Here is a 20457-nt window from a genome sequence, read left to right as displayed (position 1 = left end):
TTCCCAAATTCTAGTTAACTCACATTTACACAGCAGTTTTTTTGCAACAGGGATAAAGGTGAATAGTTCCAAGTACTATCTTTAAGTAGTAAATTCTGTAGTTTGGACAGACAAACATGTAAACACGATTTCTTCCAAACACCCAGAAACAAGAAGATCTCATACCTATCAGCCGCAGCGTTGTTTGTGTCAGTGCTAGCATGCCAGAGTTAAGAAGAAGACTCAAGGTATTAGCACCATGCTGCAGTGTCAACATGTTGAGCATGACCAGCAGGAAACGTGCTTGTGGAATAGTTCCAAGACTTGGTCCTGCTGGATTCTCATTAGTAATCGTTTGCAGAGGAACAGGTTGTACACCTAATTCTCAAAAAACAAAGTAAGTTGACATTTGGAAGCTTCAGTAAAACAGATAAATGTATTTGCTTGGTGGCTTAAAGTATGTCTTGATTCCACACATGGCTTTATGAACTTACAAGCTGAACTTTCAAAGAAATTTTTAAACAATAATTTAGATTTTAATGGTAAAATATCACTAATGAGTAATCAATCACCTGTTGCTAGAAAACAAGCAACATTCCCATAAATACAGAAAAGCGATTTGGGGTTGGGTGGAGGACAGACAACACACAGACAGAAATCATAATATTTCTCAGCACAAAGCAAGGGAGTTAATTTCAGAGTTCTAATTACTGAGAACTTTAAACTGACATAATTACATTTTTTGAAACAGTTTTATATCCAGTCAACGGCAACAACAAAAAGAGATTCACCTAGCTCTTTAAATTTTGCAGTAGCATCTAGCAAGATGTTTCGGACATTCTGAACAGCCCATGCATACAATTTTCCAAAAGTTACTTCTAGGAGCATTCTGTTAAAAGGTGGAATCAGATCAACATCCTTCAAGCAGTCGGTAAGAGGTTCCCTTCACATAAGAAAAACAACAACGAAAGAAGTAAGTATTCCTTCCCCTCATTGAATTGTGAAAGCAAAATTTAACAAAACAAACAAAAAAAGGTTTACCCTATATTGGCTCCTTCTGGAATAAGCCTCTGCCATCCACAGAACATAGCATACTGCACAGATGGAAGCAAAAAATTTTTTGCTGCCAATTTGAGAATAGTATCTATTCCCTCCAGACGAACTTCTGCTCTTTCCAGCTGCAAAAGGGAAAAGGAAAAAAAAAATCGTACTTCTGTAAATTGCTGGTACGTTAATGCCCATGGTCATCCACTTTACCTGTTTTAATAAACATTTTCTCATTTTTTCTACATCTACTGGCTCTTCTTTAAGTGCAAATTCAACAATTGTGTTAAGGAGTGCAGACTGTGGATACAAGCCTTGGACGTTTTGTTTCAGCCATTTGTACTTGTGGACACCTGTAACTGTACTCAAAAGTGGCTGCCATTTATCCTGTAAAACAGGAAAGTAACATGTTAAACAAATTTTAAATTACTGAAAACAATTTATTTCACATAAAATCATGTCCAAATTTAAAATTCTAGGAGGAGAAAAAGAAATTCCTCAAAGCCAGTAAAAAAACAAAGTTATTTCTAACTCATTATCTATCTTCTTTAAAAATGCTACATAAAATTCAAATTCATTACTACTCAGAAAAGAGAAAGCAACTCATCACTGCTTTTATCATAGCATCATTTAGGTTGAAAATGACCTCTAAGATCATCTAGTCCAACCATCCACCTACCACCAATATCACCCACTAAACCATGCCCCTAAGTAGTACATCTACCCCTTTCTCAAACATCTCCATGGACGGTGACTCCACCACCTTCCTGAGCAATAATGACATGAAGCTTTATTTGAACACTTCTAAACATATTCTATTTACATATTCTAAATATCTATGCAGTACCCGAGCTTATTGTTAAGAATTATTCCAAGTTTCACTGAAACAATGTGCCATACTTAGTTACATATCCCAAATATCATTATCAAAATATTGCATGTCAATCCATAGCAATCACCACTTCAGCTAAAATTTTTTCATCTCGTTACTCTCATTTACAAGGTTGATTTAAAATCTGATACCCTACCTTGGGTGATTTGATTGGCATGGGCCTTTTATCTATAGGTACAGGACTGTGAGGAACAACACAGGATTCTTCTAAATCACTCTCTTCATTTCCAATTTTGGATTCTTCCACATCAGCAGATTCCGATTTTTTTGGCACTAAAAATAAAAAGGATACTCATTTTTGCAACCTGATAGTATTTGTAGTGTCATATTTTTAGGTTTATGTGATCAACTGAGAAAATAGAAAGTACAAAATCTGCCTGTGATAAACTGGAAGTGTATTCTAGGTGAATTCTAGATCTATTATAAAATTAGATTTGGAAATAACAGCGGTAAGCTTATATCTATTAAGACCAATTAGTAAGCACCTAAGTGTTTTTTCTTCACATTAATTGACTTCAAGTTGAACAGTTCTCTGACTACATTGCTTTAATACAACATAATTTTTAAATAAGATACCACTTCTAGTTGAACTGTACTAAAACCAATTCAGAAGGACCGATGGTGATGGATCACTTTTAACATGTGGGAATGAAAAGAAGCATGCCTCACTTAAACTTTCTCTCTTCTGCCTGATTTTCCTCTAAGCATGTAACCATTGATTTTGACATCATGAAAATGCAGCAGAAAGCAATTCTCAAAAAGAACAGCGAACTTTGGAATGAGCTTGATTTTTACTATTTCAAAGGAAAGGCAGTATTAACATTGCCTTACCTCTTTTTTTTCTCTTTTCTCTAATTATTTTCTGAACTACCCTCCGCCATCGGGGCAAAGAACTCAGAAGTTTAAACTTAGACATTATGGAGAGATCATTGCACACTGCAGGACGTAGCTCGTTGAATAAGAATCGTAAACGTTCAATGACGGGAGCACAAACTTCCTTGTAAGAACGCCCTTGTTCTTGGTGGGTCTGTAAAAATCATTGAAAGATTAATTACTATTTAATAACAATTTTAAAAAGTGTAAGTAACCTCTTAATAAAACCACTTAATGAAAAATAATCTAAACTTCAGTCAGTAAGTGGCTTACCTTAATCAGTGAGCATTTTGCTTGGTAGACAACACGACACACATCCACTACAGATTTTGGTAAGGTTTTGTGTTTCACCTGGTCAACTCCAAGGGTACCAGGATGAACGAGAGACAATGCCACATGACCTTAATGGGAAAAGACAATTTCTGAATACGCATTTCCAAAATGAACAACAATAGAATTTCAACTGGTCTAAACTGTAGCCTGGAACAGCTTTGACACAAGTCTACCTACCCAAATCTTCATGTTTCAAAAGGCAACACAGTAACAAACGTCCTACTTCTTCCACAGGATGCTCAGGAGGGAAAGTGATTGGTGTAGTTAAGTGACACTGTTTACAGTACCTCTCTATTTGACATAAGAAGTCCTACAAAAACACACAAAAGCCACTATTTAACTTTGGTTTTAAGTATAATGAAAGGATCCAAAATACTCCAGCCAGCATTTAAATAACTTCCACAGCCTGAACTAACACACAAAAGTCAGAATACCACATAATTTGTACTATTTAATAAACAATAATTACAACCCAATACTACAAAGTATACCCAGTATCTTTCTTCTTGTATGAAGACCAGCATGACTACAATAACACTGGTTTATCTTTGATTTCACCTCTTCTTGAGATAGTCAGGACACTCAATGCAATTTTTAATTGCCTTTTCCTGAGTCACTGTTATTGTTATCCTGTCCTCTCCAAGGACTTTGTGTTGTGGTTTCTTTGGTTTTTTTTTTTGGTAAAGAAGCTGAAATAAAAAAGTTAGAAATTCTGAAGGTGTTACAGAAGAGTGATTTTTACAAATCTTTGTCTTAATATCCATAATTCCTACTAGGTAGCACCTAAGGCCCCAAGTGCAGAGGGACTTAAAACTAAGGTATACATACACTTAACATCCAAAATGCATTCGCACTTTGAATAAGAGAAACATATCTTAGTTCAAAAGGTGGTGATCATTATCTTTCGATAATACTAAAGCCTGACATCACAAGTAATGTACTATTTTTTTCCCCATAAGAATACGTTTATGATTTTCAGTTCTTCCACTCAAAAAATCAGAAGAAAAATTGGTACTGCTAGAATATTAAGTGGACAAAAGCAAATTTTACCCATTACTTGTATTCAGTCATTCCTTTCACGGGAAGTAATTCTGAAGTAACAACTTCTATTGTCTGCTATAACTTTTCTGAGAACTTTCATCAACAAGAATGCTTCATGACACTGCTGTCAGCCTTCAGCACCACTTTACCAACAACGGCTTACCTTCACAGTATGATCCTGAATATTATTATCTGCAATAGCTTGGAGAAAGGGCTGAGAATGGTCGCTCAGAGTTAATCGATGTGAATACAGTTTTGATTTGTTTGGGGTTGTGTTCCCAGGTGAACTGCAGTGGTCTTCATCCTTTTCCTCATTGTAACTGTAATGAATCTGACTAGTTTGCAAGCCTCCAGAAAAGATAGATGACTTCAACCATTCTAAAATTAAAAAAATGTAAATGTAAATTCTTAACTATCAAGACTCAATAAATCCTGGAAATGAAAGCATACACGGCTCAATATGAAAGGTTTAGCAGCTCTTCTATTTGCAGAAGCTTTTTCAGACTAAAATAGGATTCTACAGCTAAGAGACAATCAAGTAACAAAGCTGCCATCACCTGTTTAGAGACAATATGGCCTTAGCTATTTTTCTGTGATTAATATGGAAGAATACATACCAAATTAAGGTATTCAACACGATATAATCCAACATGAGATGCTTCAGCACTCTATAGTGAGTGAACTTTACTATACAGCTAGCAGTTATACGGCTTTCTCATCCAAAATTCTGTCTTTTGCATATTACTAAATTCTTGATGTTTAATTGTTCAAAATTATCATGTAATTCTTATCTAAATCTTGCTAAATGCTTGGACCTTGATGAGCATAGTAGTAATTAATGCAAAGAATAAAGAACTTTGATTTTGCTGCTCTCTGAAGAACTCAAGACAATCTGTTAATTTGGCTTTTTTTTTTTTTTTTTTGCATGCTTTAACAAATCAAAATAAAGTTTTGCTTACTAGCACATTCAACTTCCAGAGGAGAAAGTGGTGTACTCATTGCTAAGTAAGACGCATGTAGTCCAAGGAGAAGACCCAAATTTCTTTCTGTGTCTATTAAAGGTGATGATAAGGTACTGAGATCTGGTGTTGAAATCACTTCCTGGTCAGGCTGGTTAAAAGAAAGATGAGTTGAAAGCTAGTACAGAGTTCCAACAAGGATACTGAAAGTCAAGTAATACTCTACTTTAGGAACTCTACATCTATTATAACATTTTTACCTCCATATACTGGCCAACACAGAAGGCATGCATTGACTCTCGTGTGTCCTCAAACTGCAAAGCAGCTTCCAAAGCAACAACTGGGTCCTCACCTGCAAACTGAGCTAATGAGAGAATGAAGTAGTGAGTATAATATCTAAAAGTCTGTTTATGCGATCTAGTTTTGAAGCAGAAGTAATTTGTGCCTTGAATTCAGATGCTGATTCTCACCAAGTATACTATTGCCAGTTAAAGACTGGGTTTGAAAGTCCTTTATATCATATACTTTCCCATCGATTACTGTCCAAAATCCTCCATCTTTGTTGTGGTTCTCTAGATCAGCTTTACGTATAAGTGTTACCTCCTCATTATTTCTGCAGCTCTGGCCAGTAAAAAATGAACCTACAGGTATAAAACAGAACAGAGAATTTATCAACAGAAACACAGAAAAGCTTTTCTCAACATCTTTTTAGTAGTCATTCAATCCTAAACTCTTTACTTCTACTCAAAGATTGCTTGTCTTTTGACACGCTCAAAAGTCAAAATAACTATTAACGTGTTCCTGTATGTATAGTATGTGATTAAATTGTGTCTATGCCCTATTTTATGCAGTAATGTCCAGCGTCAAACTGAGACAGATCATGCATTGCGCAACTACACAGCTGTTTCTATTTGGCGACAGAGCAGTACAACCACTTTTCTGACAAACTACTGCTCTATTTGATTTTTCTGAGAATTACTTCAGTTTAGTACATGCTTACCTGCAAGACATTGTATATGCATTAGTTTCAGTCTAAAGCCACATTTTTTTTAAAATAAAAAGACAAAGTTACATACACATGTTAAAACTCTTTCAATCTATGTATCAGTGAACTCTATTTCAGACTAAAGGTAATTTCATCCAGGAAGAAAATATCATAGTACTGTTTGCACACATGCACCTCTATCTCAGTTTGTTCTATTATACCACTAACAGAATTTTAGCATAGCTTTTGCTCTCCTCAACTTACTACTGTCCTCTCTTTGGTTGTGCCAACTATGTTTCATCCCTCCCTCCACAGGTAAAGAGCATATTTTCTGCTTCTTTTCACCCCAGTCTACATTATTAAATTATGACAGAATTAATAACAAAACGTACAGAAGTACTACTTGTGTCTTCATTTCAACTTTTAATGCTCAAAATGCAAAAATGAAGTGGGATGTTGCAAATTATGCAAAATGCTGTGAACAATTTCTCTGAAAAGCTGCATTCAACCTGCTTAATCCTATGCCTAAATATACTAAGAGTTTACAGGCAGAAATACTGCTGAATTAATTGGTTAATAAAAATTTGTACTGTAAAGCAGAATTCCCTTCCCAAGAGTTGTTCATGAATAGTCACTGATTCACACAGCTACTTAATGAAAACAGAAACAGTCCAGAGAGTATTTGTACATACCCATTATTCCTGGCCATGCTAAATCCTCATTGTCATCTCTTTCCTTCCCAGGGGCTAAATGGTTAAATCTGTCTAGATGTTCTAGCAAACCAGCCAACAGAGGGATAGCACCAGCTTCCTGCATTAATCCAGCATTTTTACTGAGGAGTAGCACTATAGATACTACCAATTCTGGAAGAAGAATGCCTAAAGTATGGAAAACACAGCCAACATTCAGATTTAATTAAAGACTTGGATTTGTAGCATCATGAAAGTACATCACCAGGTAACACATTCTACTTTCTATTGCTGCTTTAGTACAACGGTCTTTTCTCCCCAACATCAAATTTGCTCTCCTTTTCTCTTACCAGTCTAAATATTAATCAGATTCCTTTTTTTTTATTTCTATTTATTTTTAACACATTTAATACTTCCAAGAACATTTACAACATAATTTTATTATCTTGTGAGAGGGAAGGGGGGACAGCTAATAACAACCTACCTGTTAAATCTCCATCCACAACATAGGATACTTCTGCAAAATGCCTATGACTAGTAGAAGCAATGCTGGCTGCCACAGGAAGTATATCGCTGATATGCGTGCACAAAAGAGCAGTGTATTTCTTCAGTAAAGAGCCAACGCCTAATTGGTCAGGACCTGCATAAAAAGCAGGAAAAGCACAGAAAACCATCACAGTCATGTTTAAGAAACACTTTAAAAGCTGATACACTCTTCTGAAATGCAATCCTTCTTTAAAGGTAACTTACTGTATGTATTAGGGACCTGCCCAACGCAATCTCCTGGATAAAGTTTACTAACAAGTAGACGCTGAAAACGGAGCAACAGGTCCAGAGAAGCAGATCTCTCTTTGCTAAAATGTTCATGGTCCATGCAGGAAGAAATGCGACGAGCAACATCTTTCAGTTTGGCTATCGTCTGTGAAGCGATGTTCCTGATTGGTACACAAGTGTTGGAAAGTACTTAAGAACTGATAGCAAAGATGGACCACAGAAATCCAGGTTAAGCTTTTGCTGCAATTTCCCACCAACACATGAGAAACTTACACCATTTTTTTTTGTAGGATGGTGTCCCTTTGTTTGCACTCCAGTACCCACAAACTCAAGCTTTTTTGTGAATGTATTTAAAATACATCGATCTTTGTCATTACACACTACAAAAACATCTGTCTGCACTGACACTATCTAGCTCAAAAGAGTCTCAGTACTGATTAAATTACATAGCTACCATCATGCTTACTGAAGAATTACATCCTACTATACGTTAAACACTCAACATCCTAAAGGTCATGTATTCAATAATTTTTTCTTACTATCAAGAATTTAAAACTCTGATTTCTTCCCCACCTAAAGCCCCAGCTGGACTCCTTGATGCAAAACATTCAGTTCTAAATACATTCATGCTAATCTTCCTACTTTTAAGAGCAAAGTGGTCATTCTTTCTAAAAATCAGATACTGTAGTACTGTACTCCTCTCCCACATAGAATGGCACAGGTATGTACAAGCTAAGAGAATGTTCAATACCTTGAATGCTGTGGAGCTAAAATTCTAGCAGAAGACTCCATTTATTTGCTCACTAGTCGTTCTTAAGTTTACTATCTTATAAAATGTGTCTCTAATGTAGTAACGTATAAATGCCTCTGTACAAAAATAAAAGAAATTTGAAGCAATTACCTTAGTAACTGCTGAATTAACTGAACTAATGGTAAACTTTGCTTTCCTGCAGATTCATAGATTCCAGTATTAATAAGGTCTTTGTCCAATGGAGTTCTACTCCTATGAAGCGTAGATGCATTTGCTTCTTGTTCATCAATTTCTTTTTCCTTTTGTGCCTCTTTTTTTGCTTCTATATCCTAAAAATGTAAAACAAGTTTAAGAAATGCAAAAAAAAGTGACTGTGATTAGGAAACATTTTACTAAAGTAAAGTAAGTATTCATGAAAATAAGATAAAATTACTTTTACCTATGCCAGAAATGAAACAATTCCTACCAGACAAACGTGTACTTTGTTTTCCATAAGGATGAGGCAGGATGGGTTTTTTTGTTTGTTCTTTGTTGTTGTTGTTGGTTTTTAAACTATCGTAATATATTAAAAAAAAGCAGAGGGGGAAACAAGGCTAGACAAACTCAGAATTCTGCTTACACCAGACCAAGTTAATGATTTATTTCTATTCCATGAATGTTTTGACATGACAGCACCTGCTGCACAGTTTAAAAATGAAGGCGTGTTTACTCTCTATTTATAAATCGAACAAATCCAGTCCACTGCAGAACCTGCATTAGATCTGCTCCTGAAATATAGACATATAGAACTCCATGGAGACTAATTTATCCAAGTTTCAATGAATCGAAATTATCCCATGTAGTGCTCTATGCTATCACCTAGACCACTTTCAGCGTATATCTAAAGCTAGCTCAGGCATCTCTGACCCCACACTATAATGTAGACATGTCACAGTAGACGTGGTTAAGAATTAAAAGGTCTTGCATGTCTTTAAACGTAAAAAAAAAACCCAAACCCACTAATGCTAGTACTAATTACTAATACTAATGCATAAAGCAAAACTTAATGCACGTATTTCCTCTATATCAAAAACCTTCTCGCTTACCAACAGTGGAGAGGAACCAAAAAGGAAATATATTAGGATATATTAGCACACTTTCACAGCCATACATAGACAAAACAATTTAAAGCAATCTGTAGAAAGAACGTCCCACTTCTGACAGCATATTGGAGAAGGCAATATATATAAAATATTTTTCACCTATTGTACAACTAGTCAAGGTCTGCTGAACACTTGAACCAGTCGAACTGAGTCTACCGAAATTTGAAATGTTGCAAAGAATTCACTCATCTTGAATTCTTAAGAAATACTGATGAAGTTTCTGCTGAAAAGTATGGTTGGAATCAAGAATGCAAAGAACTCAAGAAATCCACAGAAAGTTCTCTAGCACTTGGTGAAATTATATTTCTGTCACAAAGCTTTATGAAAACATCTGTTACAGTTGCTAAAATCATCACCCTAGGCAACAATAAGAAACATTCTTCTAAAAAGGAAAACATGATTCCTACTTTCATACAAACACTGGCTCACATTTCAAGTTCCAGGTCAAGAGAGGATAATTCCTCTTGATAGATCTTCTTACTTTATTTATACGTAACTGCCAAGTTGTTAAAGCATACCTGAATTTCTGCAGTAATAGCAGCATTTAGTGCAGACTCTAAGCCTCCATCAGCCATCAAGCTGCCCACCAAGAGATCAATCATGAATCTACGGCCTGGACTTACATTCATTTCATTCCCTGAAACTAAGAACAGAAAAAAACTATTAATGACCTAGAAAGGCAAGCACCAAAGAGCTTTTCATCTTAAGACCAACCTGCACTGGGTAAGAGTGCCGAGAGAGCCCGAGCTCGCTCTTCTGCTGTTGGCAGTAACACAGACCATCCACTCTGCAGCACTGCTTGAGCGGCGGATTGCACAGTGTTAAGAACACCAGCATTGCTTGCTAGTGTTACCACTGTCTGTTTAAGGCTATTGAGCAGGATACCACCCAAACCTAAGCCAAGACATTCTGGATCCACTTGGTGACTAATGGCAGCATGAAGCTGAAAAAAAAGAAAAAAAAAAAAGAAGGGCAAATTTTAACAAAGAGACATGGACTTGAAAAAACATGTCAGTTCTAGAGCAAGTAAGTAAGCTCACTGACCTAGATATAATACATTTCATCTGCAAATCTGTAAAATTTAAAGGGAAATGTTGGCTTGCATAAACATGTACTAAATTTAAATGAATACCCACAGACTATGAACTATATCCCTAAAATTCTGAACTCTAATAAGCTGAAGAGTAATGTAAGCATTTTCTGCATGGCTACATTACGCTGGAAAAAGTAGCACATCTTCAGCGAATGTCAGGCATCTTCTAAAGAGGACACGCAATACTGGAAATGCTATTAAAAAATTATCAGAAATGCTCAAAATCCCAAAGAGCATACGAAGCCTAAGCCATTTACATTTTAGTTTTTATAGTTCATATTTAATGAGATCCGAAGACTGTGAAGAGAAGAAAAGCATTCTGCGGAAAGGCAGGTGATAGAGATATTTCTGATCTGTGAAGTAAGGAAAGTCACAGTTAAAACTACCATTAGCTGCAAAATTTCAGGGATTAGAAATTGATATTGTACTTATTTCATTTTCCGATCAATAAAAATATTTTAAAGCACATTAGATCCTCTCTATTTATCCACGAAATTTACTGTAATATTTATCTCACTGAATACTCAACGTGTAAGAAACTGAAGGTACCTGAAGCCTTAGAAGGTTTAATGTTGCCACTGCCATACACTCCTTTTCCTGAGGAGGAGGCCAGTCAGAAGAGCCATCCATTCCCTCTGTCACTTGCCTCAGTAGGAGATCTAACTGCTCAAATGTCATGGGGCAAACATCCACCACAAAAGGAACCCGCAAGCCTATTGACCATTCTGAACACGATGACCAAGCAAAACTCTATAAATTGAAAAGAAATGCAAAATTCAACTGTTATTTCTCAAATATAAGATGACATTGATTAAACATGGATGATAGTTTCACACTCCTGCTTTTGAACAGTAACAGAAGACAAAGAAATTAATGTTAATATGTCTGATGAAGAGAACCCTCTTCTTGCATCTCTATATACACACACACGCAAAACCCTACTACTCTCATTATTATCACGTTTTCCAAAGTGCTCTTATGGAAATCCAAATATCTCACTATCTTTGCTGGAGTAAACATTCAGCGACACAGCTTTTCAACTGCTGTATTGGGATGGAGTGGAAGAATATCACTATTTCTCAGAATATCCAGAGGGAAAGCTAGTCTCTTTTTGGCAAAGCAATTGCATGAGATTTGTTTTTCACCAAGCTTGCATCTATTCAGAATAAAAAATAAGAATAAGAGAAGTCATGCAAGCACTGAAAGAGAAATTGGAATTAGTGTACAAAACTAGCCCCAGAGAGAGTCAAAGACAAATTACAATTAACAATTCAAAAATAAAACTTACCTGAGCAGGCCCACAAGCAATTCCAACAATATGCTTTGTGTCTAATCCTGGGAGAGCTGCAGGCTCTGGTTTAGTGATCCGCAAAGTGTCAAAGTGTTGACACTGATCATTGCTCCCCCAGCTATGCACTTCACTATCTTCAGTCAGTGCTAAACAATGTGTAGATCCAGCTGCCACATCTATCACTTTTTTTCCTGAGAAATAAGTCACATATTGAAAATACAACTTAGATTACAATAATGAACAGAAAAATATCAGAGGTAAGGAGAATTGTGCTGATTATAGCTATATTTCAATATCAACGTAGTATGGATGCCAGTAGTAGCGTATTGGAAAAGTACAGCAAAACAAAAATCAAGGAAATACTTGAATTTTCTCAAAGAACAACTGAAGTGTGAAAGTCCACAAGTTCAAAATAAACTGCTTCTATTTTGTACCCCTTCTACCTGGATACTTCTTCAGGAAAGGCTTATTAAAAGATCTCCCCATCTATAAACTGAGACTGCAAAGCACTGTACTCATTAGTTTCTATTAGACCACACACTACATACAAACAAGTTTTAGGAAACAGAGTGCAATTAAAAGAGATTTACTTCACATCCTCCCATACAGAACTTCAGGTTTCTATCAAACTCAAGAAATAACTTTCCCTGTTACAAACCAGTGAAAAATACTTGCGTGACAATGCAAAAAATACATGTCTTATGTAGGAATTTTTCTGTGAAACTAACAAAAGAAAAACATAAAAACAAGTACAACATAAAGACAAGCAGTGTTTAAAGTAGTCCTAACATAGAGGCTCTGAGTCTGCTGAAATTTTAAAGGTATAAAAGGCAGAAGTGATGGGAAATACGCATTATTGCATTTTTCAATGCCACTAGCCCAGCACAAAGTATGACAGCAGAGTATACAGTACTGTCATTCTTACAGTTGAGATCATTAGTGTCCAGTAAAGGTTCCACCAACAACAAAACACTTTCCACCTCTAATAATTACCTTTCAAGCCATCCAGTAGTTTGGGATATCGAACATGTTCTTCTGTTCCATGCCCAAGTCTCTGATTGTCACCTTTTCCCCAGGTGTAAACCTGGCCATCTTTGGTTAAAGCAATAGAAAACTGACTTCCACAGCGTACTTTCACAATGTCCAGGTCTTGGAGTTTTTCTATCAACTTCGGAGTCTTGCAGCCATCACTGCCTCCTCTTCCTAGCTTTCCATAATCTCCATCACCCCAAGACCACACCTGGCCTTTAGAACAAGAGAAAGAAAATAAGAAATACTGCACTGCTTTTTCATTTAACAGAATTATCTGCTCTGACAAGCAAGTTCTTAAAAACCTGAGATTCTATAATTAGCACAATTTTCAGATTATACTTTAGGAGCATCAGTTATGAATTCGTTTCCAACAGTTCATGAAAATAAGAAGGATGAGAAAGATTTGAACAGTGATTCCTGATCTGAGAAGTTCTCATTTTGACAAAACTAGGCATAAAAGTGTAACTCACTTAAAGTTCATCAATATGCAAAAAGTCCTTCTGAAAAGCATATGTAGCACGGAATTTGTTGCAAATCAAGTCACTACAGAGATCTTTAGTTAAAAAGAACTTGCAACATTTTTTTTCCACAGAGAACGGTCAAATTGTCTGTGAAAGCTGATTTCTTAATTTGCAGTTCTTGCCATTCAACCATTTCACAAAATGAAATGAAAAGTGCCATTGTCTGTTATCACCATCTTCTGAAATGCACTACTAAATTCAAGCCTCGAGTAAGAAATTTAGAAATTGTGAAGTCATTCTGCATTTGCATAAAATCACATTTCAAGAACAGTAAACCTATTTATACTCTGGAGCATTTACCTTCCTTCCTTGCATAAGTTAGTCTGTAAGGTACTCTAATAAGCAACGGAAGTATGCAAGAAGGGAATCAATTAAAAAAAAAAAATCAAATTTGGCTTTTCACTTCCTGGATGAGCAAATCTCAGCTTTTAAATTGTGCACATCACCATAGCAAGTTATATTTTAATAAAACAACTGGCTTCCAAGAGTTATCTCCTGTCTAAAGAATGACTTGGGTGCCTAACCTCATGTAATGAAATTCAGATTCTGAATCTGTCTCAAACTAGGCATCTAGTTCTGGGATACGGGTAAGTTGGATTCCAGTAGAGCCTCCCTTTGGCACTTCCCATAGGTGAATGTAGACAACTCAATCAAAAAAAACTTGCTGTTGTGGCAACGTGAGTTATTTAATTAGACAATGCATAAAATGTAGATGTATATATACTAAATGCTTTGTTTATATGCTATATATTTACACAGCTATTTGAAATGTATATAAAAATTTAAATACAAATTTGCATATTCTAAATGAATACATTGAATATATACATGTGCATATAAATTTGCACACATTATATGTAAAATAGATAAATGTACATAGATGTATTTCCCCAAAAGGAATTTCAGTTTTAAATTTTCAAAGAATTTAAGCCACTATAAATAAGCACACTATCTGCTTAGAATGAAATAAAGTATATTTAGAATGAAATAAAAAATTAAGCTTAAGTGTTTTATTTTGCTACTAACCATTTTCAGTAACTGCAAGAGTCTGAGCGTCTCCACTTCCACATGATACATCAATAACTTTGAGTCCTTTCAGCCCTGTGACCAGCATTGGGATGGTCTGGTCTTCACTGGAACCTTCAAAACAAAGTAGTTCTGTGATCAGTAAAACAAAGAAGGCTTGGTGGGTTCTTCTGTTTGCTTCTGTTTGGTTGGTTTTGAATGCTTTGTTGTTCAGAGGGATGAGGAGATGGGGAGGAAGTTATATTTTGTTTTCAGGTTTGAGTATCATGACTGAGCTCCCATATGGTTTCTTAAGTATCCAATACAGAGCTCACCAACAAGATAGTTTTTGCTTCACAAGGAAGGGAATGGAAAAGAACACAGACTTTTTTTCTCCATCCAGAATTCAGAGATTAAGCAGTTTTGAGACAATCCTTCTCATAATGTAAGACACCACATAGTCTTCTCAAATCAGCCATAGGTAGGTTGGATAAAAGATTGTTTGAGAGAAGTACTAACAAACAATTATACGACAAACAACTGATTTTAACATACCATGACCAAGCCTGCCATAGTTTCCTCGTCCCCATGTATACAGCTCTCCTTCAGCAGTAATGGCTGCACTGTAAGTGCTTCCACAGGCTATATGAACAACATGTTTCCCGGCTTGCTTTCCAGATAAAGCAGATATCAATTTTGGTTCCTCCAGAGGGCTATTGAAAGAGAAGGAGACATATTTCACAAACAGTAATCTGGTAAGTAGATAAAGGTGGGACACAGTTGTTAGAAAATAACTGACGTAATTCTACCTACAAATCTTATTAGCACAAGTCTGAGGTATCAAAATAGAGTTACAAGCCAAAAATAAAGTTCAGATTGTTCAACAGCATACAAACCACTGTCTGACAACTAAGACTTTTATTTCCAACTACATTAATGATGTGTTTTTCAAAGTAATTTAGCCTACTATAAAAATATTACCTCTAAATGCTATTTCTGAACAAATAATTTTATGACAGTTCTAATCCTAGTGTCGTAAATCCTTTGCTTTACAAGACATTCAACACTGGGGGAACTGCTAAAATATACTGATGTGCACTCTTACAGAATACTCCTTTTCAAAGACAGCTCCTACACAAAAGGAGGACAGGAATGTTATTGTTCAACATGGAGGGACAGAAGAGGAATGATGTATGCAACACAACTGCATTTGTAAAGATGACCGTACTCCGACATCTGAATCAATGAATGAATCTGAATCAATTTTCTAGAGAAAATCCACTGTAGATTCATAAAACCATGAACAAAAGGCCTCATAATAGTATATTCTACTACACCATCTACCTACAAATACTTCAGAAAGTAGCACAAATACTGATATTCCTAGTTCTGAAGAAAAAATATGCAGAATTAGTTTAATAACACATCTGCAAGTGAAATGTTTAATGTAAGTGTGAAATATTTAGCAGATTATCAAACAAAATTATAAAAACAAAATTGGAATAACTGTTATACTTTATCTTGTTTTGTAAAGTAACAAAGTCTTTGAGCCTATGAATCTCGATCTGCTTATCTAATGGGACTGTCTGAAGTACAGAGATCATACATTAATATTTTACAGAAATACATTGAATTCCAAAGCAAATGCCTTTCTGACAATTTGTTTATCAAGAATTGCTTGCCATAATGACAAAACATGTAATACTTTATGTATACAGGAATGGTCAGTTACTATGCCAAAATTAACGGCTAATTTGCTTGCTGAAATGGTCACAACTATACAACTGGAAGAGCATCTGAAACATGGTTATTAACGATGTCTCTTACTTGCCTGATTTGTCAGATAATGACTGAAAGGGAGTACACGTATCCTTTAATAAATCATTATCAGAAAGCATTACACCTTTCACTCAAGGACTTATTGTAGGGTGCTATATTTCAGTAATACTTCTTATGGGCAATTGTATACACAGCCAAACAGTTTATACTGAGAATTCACAACACTGGCAAAAAAACGTTACGATTGTTTCTTTTATTACATACACTGTATCCCCATGGCCTAGTCTTCCACCATCTCCACAACCCCAAGAGAAAACTTCACCATTTGCTGACAAAGCAAGATAGTGATGCCCATCAGAATGCGCTGCAATCTTCACAATATTTCTGGAAGCTAAACTCTGCACCAGCTGTGGTCCCTGTGAGCCAAACAAAAGTAATTAACTTATAAAAATTTCTTATGTTTTCCAAGGAACATTTTTCCCAAGGCTTTATCAAACCTGTCAAATTTAACAAAATAACGTAAGCTTAAGGACAAAAAAGGGTCAAATTACTATTCAAATCTTATAAAAATCATGCTCTGAAGTTATTTTGCTCCCATACTTACGAAGTCTTAAGTATACATATGAAATTGTGTTTATCTTAGAGGCAATCGTAGTGACGAATGTTTCTGTTTGAGAAACTACACAGTTTGGACACGGTGTTACATCACTGAAATGAAATACATTTAATATCTGCCAATTTTTATAGTTGTTACCAAGGCCAGCATATCAGTGAAAGCAATTATCACTGTACTCTAATCCTCTAGCTTGTTAGAAACTAGGGAAATTAGATACATTTAATTAAACCAAGGCAAGAGATCAAAGCTACTACTTTTGAAAATCCAAAAACAGCAACAAAAGCTCACAAAAATCAGCATGCTTTCACCTACACTTTCAAGATATTTTAAGAGCAGACCTATGGTATGTGATAAAGCATAAGAGAACACATTTTTAAAAACAGGCAGATCAAACTCACCAGTGTATCGCTGTTGTATGCTTGCGTATAAACTCGCCCATTCCTAGACAATATTAGAAAACGTTTCTCTGCACAGGCAATCTGCACAATGCCAAGATTGGCAAGTCCTTCACACTGAATTGGACCACTCACATTAGCATAATATTTCCAACCTATTAAACCCCAAGCAATGACCTCCTGCAGAGAACCCTAGAAAATAAGAAATTCTGTGAGCATTCATTTTGAAACATGCTAATTAATTAAAAAGCATGTAGCAGATTACTATTATTATCATTTACTGCCAGTAGTCAACAAAGCTTAATTATTAGCAGGGTATCAAAAACAAAGACTTGTATGTATCTTACTCAGTTTAATCTGTAACAGAATATGCTATGTATGTCTGAAGCAAGTGTACAGTGATTTTCAAGATGGGAAGCTTAACATGGGGTTTTGGGTAATGGGATTCATTGGGTTTTTTTTCTGTTAGTTTTGTCAAACACCCAACATACAGCGAATCTGGCCTTGAGAATTTCCTCTGATTAACAATGGGAACAGCTGAAGATACAGTTGAATTAGCCTTATGTTGTGATAAGAAAGAATGGTTCCCAAACCACAGAATTACATTCTTAGGCTGACTCAAAGAGTCCTGAATGCCATTAAAGATATCAAGACAGATTTAGGCAACTCAAAGTTATCCCGTGAAAAGTGAAAAGGAAAACTGGGCAATCTTGAGAGTTATTAACTTCAAAACTGAAAACTAGTTACAATTTTAGGAAATATATTAAATTTGATGCTGCAAACAGTTACCTTATGAGATGTAGGAGAGCTACACTGTGGAGGCATACATGGAGTGGCAAGACGATCCAAGTGGGCCATGATCACAACAGCTGTTTGTCTCAGATCAATTGCTAGTTCATTGTCCTGTGGTAAAGTCAGATACCTAAGAAAACTTTCATTTGGACTCAGAGGATAAGTCAGCAGCTAAAAAAGAAAAAAGAGCAAACGGAGGAATATTTGAGTATTTCCATGCCACAACACATACAGATAAAGAATACACTTGAGATATGCTGAGTATTTGCACAAGAGAAACTGATTCAACTCTGCATGTACTCTTTCTTGAAGGGAAATCTCAAACACACATGTTCAGAAAATACAGCAATAACTGAATAAAATAGGAAGTTGATAAAATGCAGTAAATAGTTTTATTACACTTACAATCTCAGTAATATCTGCTGAGAGTTGTAGTTCAATTAAGTTCAAACAAAACTAAACAAAAAACAATCCAAGCATGCAGAAAAGATAACTGGCCATGTCTGTAAGTAATTTATTACAAAAACATTAGCACTGGAACACACTGTTTACCTATAATTGTACTATGGATCTTCTCCACCTATCTCAAGAAATCCAGAAGTACAAAGAAAACTAAACACTGGTGTATGTATACATATATGTATGCACACACATATTCACACACACACACACCACACAAAAAAATACTACTGCTAAAGTAAATCCAAATTTTGTTCGGATAGTTTTGTTTGTAGTTAATTTAGTCAGCCAATAAAATCTGTCCGTTACAAATGAACCAAGGGTAAGTACCTGAATCTCTTCCTCAGAATTGGGCATGTCTTTATTACACACTATACTCTGAAATCTTTGTAACAAAGGTAGAAGGGGTGCACTTGTTCCCTGTGCAGATCGCTCATTATCAGTTTCCCTTGTTCCATTATCCCAAAGCTGAAGCAACAACATAACTGCAGACAACATTTGGCTGAAAGAGAAAGTAAGTTTACATCTTTCATTAGTGAGCATTTCTAAGGAAACCATTTTAGGTTAACAAGTCACTTTCTACATTTTTAGTTGAGTAATACCAGAAGCCACATCTTTCCTTTTGAAAGAGAGATCAAAATATCAAAAATGGATTTTGCAATCTAGCTAACATAAGAGCTATCTTTATTGCATTACAGAAAATGTTCATGTTCTTTGAGCCACAATTACATAAAGCCAAAGAAAACTGACGACAGGCACTGCTCAAAGCATTCCACAAATAACAATGGCTAAAAAAATCAGGGTGCTCATGCTTCTCACCTCAGCGTGCCCCTCTGCACTGCCAGTTCTAGCAATATAGCAAGCGCCAAGTGCTGGTCTTGCAACGGAATGTTCCCTGGTCCTTTGGTACTGGGAGCTCCATGTACATCTCTGTTTAAAAATCAAACAATATACATTAGCTATCAAATAACTAGAAACAATAGATATTTGTTAAACAAAACATCTACCACACATCAAAAGCCACTAAACTTACAGAATAATTTAAAATAGGCAATGAAAATATATACGGAAAGTGTCCGCTTTTCTTCTTCAGATAATTTTTGGAGTGGTACTCAATCTTAAAATTGCCCCAGGCTTCACCACCTATTTTTCAGCTCTCTTAAATATATTAAGAACATAAAAAAGCACATTTTTCACGGGTGAAACACAAATATTCTTTATGATATTTACTATAAAGATGTAGCTGCAGTATTCAAAAGGCTTTTTTTTTGTAACAATTGTAAAAAAGTATATTTAAGAGTCATTATATAATAGGGAAAAGTTGGGGAGTGCTCCAAGTCTAAAGTGAGTATCTTTACTTCCCCCTCTATGCACACAAGTCTGCATTATATTACTACACTTAAAAGGCACAATTAAGTGTACACAAATACTGTATTACCAAAACCTTTATTTTTATGGATACAGCTTACATTAATGATATAATACTTGTAAGGTGGGTCTATACAGGATGATTCAAACTACTCAAGTTTAGATTTTTCTTAAACAGTTAAAAGAATTATATCATATTTAAGGAGCATCATTTTGACAGTTTATGTACCATTTACATGCTTGGTGTAAAATTAGAAAACTTATCTTTTTACTTTTCCAAAAAATACTCTGCTTAGACCATCATTTGGTAGGAGATGTGAGTTTGCCATTAAACAGATACTTCAGCAGTACTCAAACAAACTTACCCAGTCACAACAGACCTTAGGAATTTAGTAGCTCTTTCCACAACTTCCAACCATACAGAAGATACTGTCCCTTCATCAAAAAGGGATGCCTCTGGGAGAGCTCGTAGTGCATCAAGTGATTCCTGTAACAATTCACTGCACAGGTCTGCATCTTCACCTAAGGATCACAGGAATACTAGCTACAACTTCACAGAAGGCATTGAAATTTTTAATATAGAATTTTGTGGGGGGGTTTCTAGGTCTCAAGTTACAAGTTACTTAATAGTATGTATATACAAG

At 35.6% G+C, this 20457-nt stretch overlaps 1 protein-coding gene across 5 annotated transcripts in view; it reads right to left on the bottom strand.

The window, feature by feature from the left end:
* HERC2 (HECT and RLD domain containing E3 ubiquitin protein ligase 2) overlaps nt 1-20457 on the bottom strand; it is a 110950-nt gene that overhangs the window by 59134 nt on the left and 31359 nt on the right. For 3 of the 5 annotated variants that reach the window (XM_021412211.1, XM_021412244.1, XM_021412227.1), the window contains exons 7-35: nt 20179-20335; nt 19265-19375; nt 18776-18947; nt 17984-18157; nt 17198-17386; nt 16448-16599; nt 14960-15117; nt 14426-14539; nt 12840-13091; nt 11844-12037; nt 11105-11305; nt 10177-10405; nt 9981-10105; nt 8471-8649; nt 7546-7730; nt 7280-7435; nt 6799-6984; nt 5592-5762; nt 5382-5485; nt 5122-5272; nt 4326-4540; nt 3299-3431; nt 3062-3189; nt 2747-2942; nt 2052-2188; nt 1237-1410; nt 1021-1157; nt 771-922; nt 166-363 (exon numbers count right to left, since the gene is read on the bottom strand). In XM_021412211.1, coding sequence (XP_021267886.1) covers nt 166-363; nt 771-922; nt 1021-1157; nt 1237-1410; nt 2052-2188; nt 2747-2942; nt 3062-3189; nt 3299-3431; nt 4326-4540; nt 5122-5272; nt 5382-5485; nt 5592-5762; nt 6799-6984; nt 7280-7435; nt 7546-7730; nt 8471-8649; nt 9981-10105; nt 10177-10405; nt 11105-11305; nt 11844-12037; nt 12840-13091; nt 14426-14539; nt 14960-15117; nt 16448-16599; nt 17198-17386; nt 17984-18157; nt 18776-18947; nt 19265-19375; nt 20179-20335 — 4830 coding nt within the window. The remainder of the gene's footprint in view (nt 1-165; nt 364-770; nt 923-1020; nt 1158-1236; nt 1411-2051; nt 2189-2746; nt 2943-3061; nt 3190-3298; nt 3432-4325; nt 4541-5121; nt 5273-5381; nt 5486-5591; nt 5763-6798; nt 6985-7279; nt 7436-7545; nt 7731-8470; nt 8650-9980; nt 10106-10176; nt 10406-11104; nt 11306-11843; nt 12038-12839; nt 13092-14425; nt 14540-14959; nt 15118-16447; nt 16600-17197; nt 17387-17983; nt 18158-18775; nt 18948-19264; nt 19376-20178; nt 20336-20457) is intronic. The other 2 variants (XM_021412219.1, XM_021412235.1) reach the window with 2 other exon arrangements.

Source organism: Numida meleagris, chromosome 1 (assembly GCF_002078875.1).
Source record: "Numida meleagris isolate 19003 breed g44 Domestic line chromosome 1, NumMel1.0, whole genome shotgun sequence".
NCBI classification, from domain to species: domain Eukaryota; kingdom Metazoa; phylum Chordata; class Aves; order Galliformes; family Numididae; genus Numida; species Numida meleagris.
The sequence above is the reverse complement of the archived record's forward strand: the minus strand, read 5'-3'. Positions and strand labels throughout refer to the sequence as shown.